Source organism: Plecotus auritus (genome assembly GCF_963455305.1).
Source record: "Plecotus auritus genome assembly, chromosome: 15".
NCBI classification, from domain to species: Eukaryota; Metazoa; Chordata; class Mammalia; order Chiroptera; family Vespertilionidae; genus Plecotus; species Plecotus auritus.
In genome coordinates, this window is record NC_137781.1 from 2,338,983 (window position 1) to 2,353,240 (window position 14,258).

General features: G+C 62.0%; 1 protein-coding gene across 3 annotated transcripts in view; it reads left to right on the forward strand.

Moving 5' to 3' along the window:
• Positions 1-14,258, forward strand: part of TMEM266 (transmembrane protein 266) — a 49,668-nt gene that overhangs the window by 14,950 nt on the left and 20,460 nt on the right. The window contains exons 1-4 of one of the 3 annotated variants that reach the window (XM_080651766.1): positions 1,837-1,940; positions 2,391-2,519; positions 3,450-3,638; positions 13,657-13,811. In XM_080651766.1, the coding sequence (XP_080507892.1) occupies positions 2,506-2,519; positions 3,450-3,638; positions 13,657-13,811 (358 nt within the window). In that variant the 5' untranslated portion in view covers positions 1,837-1,940; positions 2,391-2,505. Of the gene's footprint in view, positions 1-1,836; positions 1,941-2,390; positions 2,520-3,449; positions 3,639-13,656; positions 13,812-14,258 lie in introns of those variants that run through there. The other 2 variants (XM_080651765.1, XM_080651767.1) reach the window with 2 other exon arrangements.

Here is a 14,258-nt window from a genome sequence, read left to right on the forward strand (position 1 = left end):
GGTGTGACTGGAGTGGGGGGAGTGGAGGGAGGTGGGTGTGATGAGTGGGGGAGTGGAGGGAGGTGGGTGTGACTGGAGTGGGGGAGTGGAGGGAGGTGGGTGTGATGAGTGGGGGAGTGGAGGGAGGTGGGTGTGACGGGAGTGGGGGAGTGGAGGGAGGTGGGTGTGATGAGTGGGGGAGTGGAGGGAGGTGGGTGTGATGAGTGGGGGAGGGAGGGAGGTGGGTGTGACTGGAGTGGGGGAGTGGAGGGAGGTGGGTGTGACTGGAGTGGGGGAGTGGAGGGAGGTGGGTGTGATGAGTGGGGGAGTGGAGGGAGGTGGGTGTGATGAGTGGGGGAGGGAGGGAGGTGGGTGTGACTGGAGTGGGGGAGTGGAGGGAGGTGGGTGTGATGAGTGGGGGAGTGGAGGGAGGTGGGTGTGACTGGAGTGGGGGAGTGGAGGGAGGTGGGTGTGATGAGTGGGGGAGGGAGGGAGGTGGGTGTGACTGGAGTGGGGGAGTGGAGGGAGGTGGGTGTGATGAGTGGGGGAGTGGAGGGAGGTGGGTGTGACTGGAGTGGGGGAGTGGAGGGAGGTGGGTGTGATGATTGGGGGAGGGAGGGAGGTGGGTGTGACTGGAGTGGGGGAGTGGAGGGAGGTGGGTGTGATGAGTGGGGGAGGGAGGGAGGTGGGTGTGACTGGAGTGGGGGAGTGGAGGGAGGTGGGTGTGATGAGTGGGGGAGTGGAGGGAGGTGGGTGTGCCTGGAGTCGGGGAGTGGAGGGAGGTGGGTGTGACTGGAGTGGGGGAGTGGAGGGAGGTGGGTGTGATGAGTGGGGGAGCAGGAGGGAGGTGGGTGTGCCTGGAGTGGGGGAGTGGAGGGAGGTGGGTGTGATGAGTGGGGGAGCAGGAGGGAGGTGGGTGTGATGAGTGGGGTAGTGGAGGGAGGTGGGTGTGACGGGAGTGGGGGAGTGGAGGGAGGTGGGTGTGACGGGAGTGGGGGAGTGGAGGGAGGTGGGTGTGACGAGAGTGGGGGAGTGGAGGGAGGTAGGTGTGATGAGGGGGGGAGTGGAGGGAGGTGGGTGTGACTGGAGTGGGGGAGCAGGAGGGAGGTGGGTGTGACTGGAGTGGGGGAGCAGGAGGGAGGTGGGTGTGATGAGTGGGGGAGCAGGAGGGAGGTGGGTGTGACTGGAGTGGGGGAGCAGGAGGGAGGTGGGTGTGACGGGAGTCGGGGAGCGTGTGGACAAGTGGCTTACCACTTTCTGTGGAATGGAGCGTGTCTGGAAAGTGCCAGAGATGGGCTTTGCATTTTTATATATTTTATTGATTTTTTACAGAGAGGAGGGGAGAGGGAGAGAGAATTAGAAACATCGATGAGAGAGAAACATCCATCGGCTGCCTCCTGCACACCCCCTACTGGGGATGTGCCCGCAACCAAGGTGCATGCCCTTGACCAGAATCGAACCCGGGACCCTTGAGTCTGCAGGCTGACGCTCTATCCACTGAGCCACACCGGTCAGAGCAGGGCTTTGCATTTTAAAAATAAAGACTTCTTTTAGCAACCGGAGCTCTCCCTCTGACGCTGTTGGGCAGTTTCTCACAAAGTTAGACATACCCCTGTCCTGTGGACTGGCAGTTCCACTCCCAGGCTCTTACCTGACGTTGAAATGTATGTTCCGTGTATAAAAAAGACTTTTACCCAAACACGTTCATGACAACTTCCCTGAGAGCCAAGGCTGGAGCCGTTCAGTTGTCCATCCGCAGGCGAATGAGCCTGTAAATGGTGGGATTTCCGTAGAAGCGGGTGCTACTGAGCCGCACCGGGAGCAGTGCTGACCAGTGCAGCCGCCTGGGTGAACCCCACAGACAGCGTGTCGAGCTAAAGCATCCAGACACACATGAGCCACGTGGTGTGATCCCACGACATACAGTTTGAGAGCAGGCACGCTGACCTCTGGGAGCAGAGGTGAGGGCCAGCACGTGGGAGCCAGGCTCCGACCCTCCCTCACGGAGACCCCCGAGGAGGAGAGGGAGGCCGGGAAGAGAGAGGCAGAGTCCCCAGGTGGAAACAGAAACGGGGGAGACGTTTGTGGGACACCTGAGGTTTTTGAGACAAGCCTTGTCGTTGTGATTCCTGCAGCTGAAACACAGCATTACCCGGGTTTGCTGAGCACGGGTGGGGGGAGAGCCGTGGCTTAGACGTCAGAGAGCCTGGGGCCATCCTCCTGGCTCTTCGGCCCTCTTGTGTGACGGGAAGGCCGCTGTCACTCGCGCCCGTTGCTTCATCTCACAGCGAGCGGGAGCTCCTGCCTGCTGTCCCCGGAGGATAACCCTGGGGGTCTGTTCAGCCTTACGGTGAGGAACTTCCATTTTCAGATGGCCCGCGTGTAATTCCTCTGCAATGGTCTGTTTGCAGGGTGCCGTACGTGGGGCTGGGAGAAGGCACGCTGGGACATGCTGACCACAGGCTTCCAGGCCGCCGAGCCCCACTAGACCCCAAGGAGACCGTGGCTCTGGCTGCGCCTCTCAACATGAGCAACCCACAGTAAGTCGCACGCGCTGCTCCCTGGGCGCGGAGCGGGCGCTCGGTCAGCGGCGGGGCCACCGTGGCTCCTTCCAGCCCTCGGGGACGGAGGACCCCAGGCGGCCAGCTGCACTACCTGACGTTATTATTTATCTTTATTGTTGTTGCTTTCAGAGGGAGAGAGAGACATCCATGATGAGAGAGAATCACGGATCGGCTGCCTCCTGCACGCCCCACACCAGGGACGGAGCCCCCAACCTGGGCATGTGCCCTGTCCGGAAATCGAACCGTGACCTCCTGGTTCCTAGGTCACCGCTCAACCACGGAGCCGCACCGGCCAAGCAGAGCCACATATTACTAGTCTCAGACCCTCAGTCACCAGGAACACCCCCTGATCAGAAAGCTCTGGGTGTTTAGTTCATAATCCGTAGTTTCCTTGAGACCAGCAGAGAAGAACAGATTCAACCCAGAACCTGCTTTTTGAAAACATAAACATCCACACCGTTGTTTCGATTATGGAGAAGCGAGAGGCCTCGCCGCCTGTGGCTGTGCCGTCCGAGGACCTGGAGTCATTTTGTAAAAGCCTCGTGTGAGGAGCGGGTTTCCTGTGCCCGACAGGGAGCCACAGCAAGCCTGAGACAGACCCGCAAACAAGAGTCGGGCGTGGCACCCAGTGGTGAACCGGGCAGTGCAGGCAGCGCCCGCCCTGTGGTGGTCCCCTGGAAAGCACCCTTCCCTCCCTTACCTGGACGATTGGAGCCGAGAGCAGTAGGCGGGTTCGGCTCTAAGCCTCCTGGTAACTGCCCCTGAGCATTGCTGGCCGGTTCGGTGGTGGGAAAACGGACCTGAGCGCAGAGCTCCGGTGCAGGGCCCTGTCATCCCGCGGCCCTCCTTCCCCTCCTTCCGCGGGTGGGAGAGGCCTGCGCTGAGGGGCCTGCCTGTCGTCTGCAGGCCTGCCGCCGGAGGAGGAGTTTCCGAGGTGGAGATCATCTCGCAGCCAGGGGACGAGGAAGCCAGGAGCATTGCCGCGGGGCAGCTGGCGAACTTTGCGTATCGGGACCTGCCCCTGGCCCCAGTCGACCTCTCCACGGCTGGCTCGCAGCTCCTGTCCAATCTGGACGAGGATTACCAAAGAGAAGGGTAGGTGCTGGGCGTCTTCTCGGGCATAACTCCCGGGAGGCGCACAGGGCGGGGTGCTGCGTGGGGAGGGACCACGCAGGCCCTTTCCCCTGGAGAAAGGCCCCGGGCTTAGAAATACCTGCCCGTGCCAGACCCAGCGTCCTGCGTCACCTTGGCTCGGAGTCAGAGTCAGCATTTGTTTAAGGACTGACGTTCTCCCTAAGGTCCCACCCGCGGGGAGCAGGGACCCGCCCAAGGTCACAGGGCCCCTGGGGAGTGGGCTTGGACTGCACTGCCCTGGCCAGCCAGCTCTGCTTTGAATATAAAAATGAAGGTAGCTGGGCTGTTAGTGAAAAGTATTGGTTAGAATTATATTTTTACAGCTTGGATCCCGTTTGTTTTCCAAACAAAAAAAAAATGTTTTTCCGAGAGAAATTGTCCTACAGTTGTGAAACCATGCACCTTTTTTAAAAGCGCCACCCGGTGGCTTTCTCTGGAAATACCAGTTTCTCTGAGCGCCGTGCACAGGTTCAGCAGGACGCTGGGAAAGGCCAGGCAGGCAGGTGCGAGAGCGAGGGGTGCTGCCCTCTGGTGGTCAAAAGCGGTAGTGCAACCTCAAGCCTCTAGGGTCCAAGTATCTCCCAATGGGAAGGCCTTGAAAGATGCTGGTTGGGCAAGGTGCACATCTGCAGCCTGCGGGCGGGCGTCCCTCTCCGGGGGAGCCACACCCAGCGGGACGGGAGGAGGCAGAGGCCCAAGCCTCACCGTCATTGCATTTGCTTCTGAACTGGGCCTCTGCAGAGGTTCTTCCATCGGGGAGATTACGGATGAGGGGCCCACGGCAGAGGCTCTTGGCTTGACCTGAGCGCCCAGGTGTGCCGGGAAAGCTGCTCCTGGCGGTGGTAGTGCTGTAGGCAGCGGGAACAGCACCCGGTGTCTGGCCTCACCGGTGGGGTCAGACCAAACCTGGGTTCAGCAACCTTGGTGCTGGGTTCTGGCTCAGAAAGAATTCAGAGCCAGGCCCCACACTGCACGAGAACACTTATTTGGTAGATCTCCCAATTCCAGAAGTCATTCCTAGGAGACACGGGCGTAGGAAACAAGTTCTAGAGGTAAGGAAGGCCCTCGGAGCTGGGGCGTGAGGGAGTGAATGGTCAGTGCCTGGGGCGGGAGGGGAGGAGAGGGGACAGGCATGGGCCGGTGGGAGAGGGCTGGGTCCTCCGTCCCGAGGGCTCTCCGGGTGGGATGGGAAGGGTCCCAGGGAAGGGTCTCAGTAGGACATGCAGCAGTTTCCCGGTGTGTCCTCTGAGGGTGGTGGTCTCCGCTGATGGGCGGGCACCAGGCCGTTATTCAGTACCTGAGCCTTGTGCTTATCTGTCTGGGCCGCGAGCTGAAATACAACGTGAGGCGTCAATGGTACCTCTCGGGAGGACAGGTCGGGGTCCACAGCGCCTGGCCAGGCCATGCGAGGGGAGGAACAGCCGTCCTGGGGGCAGGGTCCCCGCAACTGCTTGTCCGTGGGGAGGCATCTGGGCCTTCGCCCTGGCGGCGCTGTGCCTGCTCACCGCTCTTGCTTAGCTCGCGGCTGCCACAGCAGGGGGTCGGGGGGAGGGATTTGTGTCTGCGGGCTCTGCGGGCTCCCTTGGCAGCCAGGGCCTTCCCGGAGGCAGGAAGAGCAGGCGCAGGACGGAAGCCAGGGGAGAGGAAGCCAAGCAGAAGCACGCTGCGCGGGGGTGGGGGTGGGAGAGCGCCTCTCCGCCCGCACGCACGCGAGGCCTCTTGGCTCTGGCTGCATCTCCTGGGGTGTCCCTCATCCCCACCTGCCCTTTCTGATGCGGAGCACAGAGCCTGCCTTCTGCTCGGCCTCTGAAAAGCTTCAGTGCAAGTCTTGTCAGACACACGCTTCCTGCTGGATCTTTCCTGTAGGAAACGAGGGCTCCGGGGGCCCGGCGCCCCACCGTTCACTTCTCTTCAGTGTTTCAGAGTCAGAACCTGAGAACGCTGGAGCTGGAACAGCTCAGAAAGCGTCTGGTCTCAGTATTCTGACAGGACAGCAGAGTCCCGGGTGCGGGAGGAACTGCCCAAGGTCACACTGTGACAGCCCAGCAGAGCCCCACCCGCTGGCCCTGATCAGGCCACCCCACGGGCTTCCCTTTGTCACACGGTGAGACCGTGGTTAACGTGCACTGAGTCTGGGGTGCCCCTGCTGGCCACACTGTCCACTGCCTGCCCCCTGCGTCCACCCGAACCCGGGACCGTGCCGCGCTGGCAGGTGGGTGGGGCCGCCGGGGCCAGGCCCCGTGGCTGTGCCCGTCCTTCCCACAGCCGCCCTGGTGCTGGGCCAGGCTGCGGGGCTCGGGAGGAAAAGCAGACGGCCACGGGGCTCCAGCGGCCATAACAGGAGACCACAGAGCCAGTGGCTTAAACAACAGAAACTTGTTTCCTCCCAACTCGAGACGGGAAGCCGAGAGCAGGGTGCTGCCGGTGGTGATGTCAGGGCTCTGTCCTTGGCTGCACAGAGTGACTCCCAGCTCCGTGTCTCCCTCTTCTTCAGGGCACTCGTCCCAGCACGGGCCCCTCTGAGCTCATCTGACCCTACTTACCTCCCAGGGCCCCACCTCCAAAGCTTCCAGGTGTTGGGGCGTCAGCATGTGAAATTCAGCGGGGGGCACAAGCATTCAGTCCAGAACCGCACCTCCCAGACTCGGTGTGCAGTCTCACCTGCTTCTCAGTGTTACCTGACAGTCCTCGGCGGTCCTGGTCCACGTCGCCTCCCGGTCCCCGGGGTCTGTTTCAGGTCCGCTCCTCTGTCCTGAGCCCCCCGTTGCCCCCCACAGACGACCTCCTCTCCTTCTGAAGTACAAACAGTCATGGATGGGCTGTGCCCCTCCCCCAGGCCCCTCTCAGGGCGCTCCTCACCTTCTGAGTGTGAGTCCCCTCCTCCCACCTCCATGAGCTCTCGTCAGTTGCAGCGGCACCATCTCCCTCATGGCCGGTCTCCCACACTCTCCCTGTACCCCTCCTGGTCCACCACCTCGCTCTTCCTCCCTGCAGCTGAACTGGACAGCCTCACGGACACGCGCCACGTCCCCTGGCCCCTCCCCTTCGTCCCTCCGCCCCCGCCGTCCAGCTGCAGCCTCGTCCACCCGTGGGAAGGCCTCCTCCCGCCGTCAGCCTGGTGGTGTAGGGCCCTTGGGTTGCGCTCTGAGAGAGCCACGTCTCCATTCATCGTCCTCCACCCAGAACTACACCTTCCCGCCTGCTTTGGAGTCTTGTTCGATCGGGAAAGGTCTGGAACACGCCCACCTTCTCTCTGATGCAGTTTGCCTCGTGTCCCCGTCCCGTCCCGGCTTCGTGCTCTCACGTGACCGAACCTTCTGCCTGGTCCTTCAGCGGGGAGACGGAGGCCCAGGACTCTTCTCGGTGCCCCCCCCCCGACTTGGAGGAGGGCCCTGGGTTTGCGGGAGCCTCCTTCCTGGTGCAGGCGGAAGCTGTACCTCCTCTCAGCCTGGTCCGTGTGGGGCTGGGCTGGACGAGAGGCCACGCGAGGGGAGGGCCAGAGAGGCCGTCTCTGCTGGGCTGGACGAGAGGCCACGCGAGGGGAGGGCCAGAGAGGCCGTCTCTGCTGGGCTGGACGAGAGGCCACGCGAGGGGAGGGCCAGAGAGGCCGTCTCTGCTGGGGAGCTGCACGGCCGGAGAGAGGAGGACGCCAGGTCGGGGCAGCTCTGTGGCCCTCGAGGTAGCGAGCTCCAGAGGTTCATGGCGAGCAGGTGGTGTGTGTGTGTGTGTGTGTGTGTCTGTGTCAAAATGCACCAGTCAAGTCAGGAATGAAAGATACTCAGCCTTTTACATTATTTACCTTTTAGGGTTCTAAGAGGCCTAACCGTGAGGCCCGACCCGGGGAGCTGGAGGGAGGCTGCGTAGACAAGGGCTGTGGAACGTCGGTCAGAGGAGAGGGGCCCGGGGCGGTGTGAGGCAGCAGGCTGCAGACAGGCCCAGGATCGCTCATCTTCATAAGCAGAGACCCACATGACTGCAGGAGCCAGCAAACAAGGGCTGGAGGCAAAGGGGGGGTGGAGGGGCCTCCCCGCTGGAGCCCGAAGCCCTGGGCGTTCCCTGTTGGCTTGCTCGAGGACCAGCTCCTCCCGAGAGGCCTCCATCCCCCCCAACCCTCCCCACCGGGCCTGCGTCTGTGCCACTGGGCCCTTGGGTCTGTTCTGGGGTCTGTCCCAGCACTGGCTGGGGGCTCCCGAGGGCAGGGGTCAGCTCCTCCGAGCCCGGGACAGAGGGAGTGTTTGTGTAGGAAGGACTTGCATGAATGAGTGGGTGGTGGGGGAGGCCGTGTTACCATGAGGATTAGGAGAGAAGGGAAGCCAGTCCCTTTGGGGAAATCGGGGGCTGGCCCCAGACCTGTGTGGGGTCCAGGAAGAGCCACGGAGGGACCCGGCTCTGGGCCAGAGCTCAAGGCCTTGGTCCGCTGGCCCACCTCTGAGCTAGCTGCACACCCTCCACAGAGTCACCCTGAAGAGAGAGCGCTTTGCCTCAGGACTCAGTGCAGTTTTAGCATCTTCTTAGGAGAAGGAGAAGCCTTTTGTGGTTCAGGGTAAAGGGCAGGTTCGTCCCTGCCATGACCTTTTCCAAGTGTTAAGTCTGGACGTTCCTGCCTTGTGAAATCTGCATCATTTTTCCCCCAAAGGAGAAAAAAGTTGAAAATGAGCTTTATTAGTCCACTGTCTCCAGGCCACGGAGATCCATCTGTAATAAGCACAGCCCTTCCCCAGGCACCCGGCGCCCTGGGCTCTGGGCCGACCAGGGACCTCCACCCCGTCCGTCCGTGTAAGGGACGTGGGCTCCGGGGGGTCTTGGCGCCTCCCAGAGGGAATTAAGGCTCAGTGCAGATCACAAGTCTTTCTGGTAAGCACGCGTTAGACCAGCCGTGGGCAAACTACGGCCCGCGGGCCGGATCCGGCTGTTCTATCCGGTTCTCTTGCTCTCCCCTCCGCTCCTTTACTTTGAATTTATTAGTTCACACAAACACTCCATCCATGCTTTTGTTCCGGCCCTCTGGTCCAGTTTAAGAACCCATTGTGGCCCTCGAGTCAAAAAGTTTGCCCACCCCTGCGTTAGCCTCTTCCTCGGAGTCCAAGAACTGCCAGGACGTCTCGCTGATTAAGAAGGAGTGCATTCAGATCCGTGGTTTTCAGCATAATAAACCCCACGTCCCCCCCTTCTCCGGGACCGGGTGTACGCACGGGCCACCACGGGGTGGCAGCAGAGCCCCCCGAGCGCTGCCTGGAGGAGGGAGGGAGAGCAATTTAAACGTAAGGTCAGGTCCCCCCGGAAAATGAGCTGAATTTATGGGGCTCTAGAGTCCCCAGTCATCTTGGGAGCCACCTTGGATCTGGGCTTTGGCTAAACAGGAAGGCGGAGCGTGGCCAACCCCGGATTTGCCCAACTACAGCTGAGAACACAGAGAGCTGGACAGAGAAGCGTGGTGTGTTGCAAACTAGCCACCGGCTCCCTCCCCAACCACCCACCCTGTTGGAAACCACCTCCTCCAGGCAGCCCTCCAGGCACAGGGAGCCTCGGACGGGGGAGGGGTGCGGGGGGGGGGGGGGAGACAGTTCCCAACACTGAGGACTCGGTTCCCTCCCAAGTCAGGCTTTTCAGAGATGTGTGGGCAGTGCCCTGGACCCCCACACGGGGCGTGTCGGCCATTGTGCCCCCAGAAGGGGTTTTGGGGCTCGCCCCCCGAGTGGGGTGGCAGCTGCTACCTCCTGGCCTGAGCTTGTCATTTCTGAGGATGCAAGAACCCTGGATTCTGGGACAGGTGAATGTCACACTCCGTGACCCCACCCTCCCTCCTCCCCGGTGCAGGGCTGACGCTTGTATGGAAACTTCCATTTCTGCAGTCCCTCCAGAGGGCTGTGAGGCACCCCTCACCCCAGCCTGTGAGTTCCTGGTAGGCACGTGTGCCCAATTCCTGGGCTGTGTGCTGCTGAGGCCTTCCTCCCGGAGGGGGACAGGGATAGGATGCGGACAGGACTTTGCTTGGTCACGGTTCCCAGGAGGGTGAGGAAGAGGCCCACCCCGTGCAGACGCTCAGCACAGGGGGCCCTGTGGGCGCTCGGCCCATGGCTCTTAGAGGTAGATACTTGTCTGTCTGGAGAAGTCCAAGCCCACCCCGTGCAGACGCTCAGTGCAGGGGGTCCTGTGGGCGCTCGGCCCATGGCTCTTAGAGGTGGATACTTGTCTGTCTGGAGAAGTCCAAGCCCACCCCGTGCAGACGCTCAGTGCAGGGGGTCCTGTGGGCGCTCGGCCCATGGCTCTTAGAGGTGGATACTTGTCTGTCTGGAGAAGTCCTGCACGTGTGAGCTCATTCCGCTCCTGCTTCCCCTTTATTTGTCGTGCTTTTCACAAGTGGCCTAGGACCCGGAGCTCGGGGCACAGTCCGAGCTCACTCACAAGGCCGCAGGCTCCACGAGGGAAGGCCCTGCCACCCTCAGGCCTCAGCACCCAGCACCCAGCACAGCGGGTTAGTGGGCATTTAGTAGCAACTGACCCGTAGGCGGACGGAGTGAATGTCCACACTTCCCACATGTAGACAGTTAACCCCTTTCCTGAGGCCCCTGGACCCACATCCCACCGTGGACGGGTGTGGTAGTTGCTTAGTAAGCTCCGTGCTCGGGTTCACAAACGTTATTTTTAATGTTTCAGAACGACAGCTCGGCAGAGGTGGGTGGTGCCGCTCCCAGTGGGGGGTTAGGAAGCGGCTCAGAGGCTGCGCTCAGAGGGCTCAGTCCCCGGGGCTGCTGTTGGGAGACACCAGGTGCCACCAGATGGGAAGATGGGGAACAGATGGGGAAGGCAAGCTGTTCCCCAGGGTGTTTGTCAACAGAGGACGCAGTGGAAGAAGGAACCGTCTTTTCCAACGACTAGATGAGGTGACGAATGTGAAGTGCTCGGCGCAGCTCCTGGCCCGTCCTGAGTGCTCGACGGCATCTGTCACGTCCGCAGCAGTGAAGCCGGGCAGTGGCAGAGGCTGGGTTCCAGGCCCCGCCATGGCGTTCCCTGGCAGCACTTGCGTCCTGTGGCTTAAATACAGCAGAGAGCAGTAAAGCGGGGCCTCGGGGTGTTGTGCTCACAGTTGAGACGCCACCGAGCCCGTGCCGTCCAGGCCCCGTCAGCATCACAGAAGTGGAGCATCTTGGGGACGTGGGGTCTCGGGCTCCCGTCCCAGGTTTGCACCCGGGGTCCAGGTGTGCTCAGCTGACCCGTCCGTGAGGCCAGGCGGCCCACACGCTCCTTGGAGCGTCGTGCATGGTGCTGTGATGGTGTGCGTTTGCGGGGGGGGGGGGGGGGGGGGGCTGTCGTTGGCATCCCTGTGGGAGCGCTTTGCAACCAGAAGGGGTCTAACCTCTGGCCCAGCGGTGCCGCCGTGGTCAGCGCCAGGCAGGAGGGCAGCGGTGCTCTGGCTCATTTCATGCCCGCGGCCAGGCAGCGGCCGACTCCCGGGGCCCCGCCCTCGTTCCTTTCTTTGGGGCCTGGAGGGGAGAGCCTCTCCGTGCAGGGCTGACAGGGCGGTCTGCCTGGCTGCCTCCCGGGCAGCGGGCCCCCGGCTCCCCGGCCTGTGAGCACTTGTGGGAGACTGGAGGGTCTCCACAGCCCCCCAGCTACTGCTCCCTCCCCATGGCTCACCCTTCCCCTTCGATGGCCTGGCAGCCACAGAGCCAAATCACCACGCAGCTCTGCGGCGGGAGCCCAGGCCCCACAGGAGCCAGCGCAGCCCTGCCGTCCAGGCACCAGGCCTGCCCCCTCAGAAAGGGCTTGTTCAGCGCCCGGTGTGGGGTGTGGGGTCGCTGCCTGACAGGGCAGTGACCTGGAGCCGCCCCTTCAGCGCCACTCCCGTGGCCCTGCCTCACGTGAAGGAGCCATCAGACGTTGGCCAAAGTTCATTCAATATCCTAGAGCCATTCTCAAGCTTTTATCAAGACTCCTAAGTATATAAAGCGGAGGCGGTCACGGCCCGTCCCCCGCCCAACCAGGATCTCTCTGCGGCCTCAGGAGCCACGGGTGGGACCGCACATGGAACACGGCCCACCTGCCGACATGCCATCTGCCCCTGGTATTTCGCCTTGGCAGCCCCGCTGGCCGCCCTGCGCTGCCCTCCTCGTCCAGGAGCTCGAGGCTGGGACACTCCTGCCCTCTGGTGGCCGCTCCGGGGCAGCACCACCTGAGCACCAGGCGCTGGGGCCGATGGGCTGATGCTGAAGAGGTGGAAGGACAGTGTCTTCAGGAATGGAAGTCCGCACAGGCCCAGGTGGTGGGCTCCATCCCCAGTGGGGGGCGTGCGGGACCCATCATTCTCTCATGGATGCTTCCATCGCTCTCCCTCTCCCTTCCTCTCGGAAATCAACAACAACAACAGAATGAAGTCAGCCTGGCTGGTGGCTCGGCTGGAGCATCCTCCCGTACACCAGTGCACGTTTGTCTCTCCCGTTGATGTTTCTCCTCCCTTCCTCTCTCTCTCAAAAGGAAAAAGCAAAAATGAAAAACAGGTCCCCGCGTGAGGATTAAGAAAAAATTGCAGAGTCAGTGCCGATTTCCCTGTCGGCCCACGAAGCTCCTCGAGTCGTTGTTTAACCACTTGGACGTTTTGAAGCTAGACACATCCTGTTTTCCTGCTAAAACACCGTCTCCTCGGAGTGTCGGACTCTTCTGAGTCTCAGAGGACATTTTATTAGCAGTTTGGAATCTCCAGGCACCCAGGCAGCCAGACGTCTGCTCCTTCCGCTCGGCTCTGCTCCCCAAGCGGGTGCAGCCGAGAAAGCCCTCGGCACCCGGGCTCACAGCCTGGCTGCTCAACGCGATGCCATCGGGAGGCGACCTTCACAGCTGTGACTGGAAAGGGTGCTTGGCTCCCACTTCAGGGGGCAGTGCATGGGCATCAGCCTGGGGTTAGCGGGTGTGGAGGTGGAGCTGGGGCTCCTTTGAGACCTGCAGTGCCTGTGGCCGTGGGAGGAGTTGACAGGAAGCGGAGGGACGTGTGAGCTGGGGAGGGTGCGGAGGTGAGAGGTGTGAAGGGTGACATAGGCCCCCCGGAAGGCGCAGGAATGGCACCTTGTGGAGAAGAAGGAGGGCGAGTGGGTGAGAGGATGGATCAGCAGAGCAGTCAGCTGAGTGACAGCCACCTTCCTAACGTTCAAGGGTCTTCCGTGCACAGAAGCAGCACCTGGGGGCGGGCACCTGGCTTCTCTGGGCCTCTGTCCAGGTGGCAGGGCTGCCCCTCTGAGCTGGAGGTGGGGGCTTCGTGCCGCGTCCTTCCTGCCCCCCCGACAGGCACGCCTCTCCCCTGTGTCCCCAGGTTCGTGCCGCCTTCCTGGGACCCGCGTCCCCAGCGGGGGTTGAACCCCGGTCTTGGCGTTCCCCCAGAGCCCAGGGCCGCGCCTTCCATGCCCAGAGATTTAGAAAACATCCGGAAAGACACGGCTGAGCCCTTTGCTGCCGGGGTCTCGAGCCGCGAGCTTTGTGCCGCAGCCGGGGCTCCGCAGGCTTTGCTGGGCGGACTGTGAGGAGCAAACCCTTGGGATCTCGGGGGCTGGGCACGGGCTGTCTGCTCCCTTTGGACAGGAAGGAGGGGGGCGGCCCAGTGTGTGGCCATGAAATATGTTATCGCCATCGCCATCCTCCTCCTCAGCTCTTGTCGGCTGCAAGGTGCTTCTAGACCAGCTACACCCTCTCATTGAGCCCCCGTGACGGGCTAAGGAGGAGCTGAAGGCGGGACTCCCGGACTCCCTCCGGGCGCCTAACCGTAGCGTTCCGGTCCCCCTCACAGGCACCCCCTTGCCCCGCATCTTGAGTTTCTAACGGGAGTGGATCAGATGCCCGAAGAGACCCCTCTTCGTAGTTCGACTCCGCAGCCTCCTGAATAAGATTGTGTTTCCTTGGGGAGCATAGGGCGGGAAGAGGGCCGTGGGGGTTGAGAGCAGGGCCTCTGGGGTCCCCTCTCAGCGCCTCCTCCCCACTCTTGTCCCCGCAGGTCCACCTGGCTGAGGCCGTGCTGCGGGAAGAGAGCAGCCGTGTGGCAGGTATTTTTGCTCAGTGCCAGTCTCAACAGTGTCCTGGTAGCCTCTGTAATATTGGTGGTGATTCTCCTGACCCTGGAGCTGCTAATAGATATAAAGCTCCTCCAGTGTGAGTAGCAAGAGGGGTACCTATGCAAATACGTTGATGTCAATATTCACTGTGCATCCACCAGGGGTCCCCCACCAGCAGGGGCCCGCCCATCGCCAGGGAGGACACCTGGCAGCCTCTGTCACCCCAGCATCGGTGTGCCCCCTCACCCTGTGTGGCCGCTCCTGTGTCCTCCCAGCATTCCACCACCCGAAACTGAGATCAGAACGTGTGGGGACCCCTGCATGCACTTTTTTATTCCCACCTGGAACTGTCCGGGTTGGAGTTTGTGTAGCTTAAAGAGAGTTCCCATCGTGGAGGCATCGCCCCTGGTAACTGACAGCAGCTGCCACAGGCTGTGCGATTCTGGTGGTGCTGTCCACGGAAGTCATCGGGCCTCGGGCAGCCCGTAAGAGGGGCAAGCCGGAAGGCACCCCGTCGTACAGACGGATTGAAGATCCGGGAAAT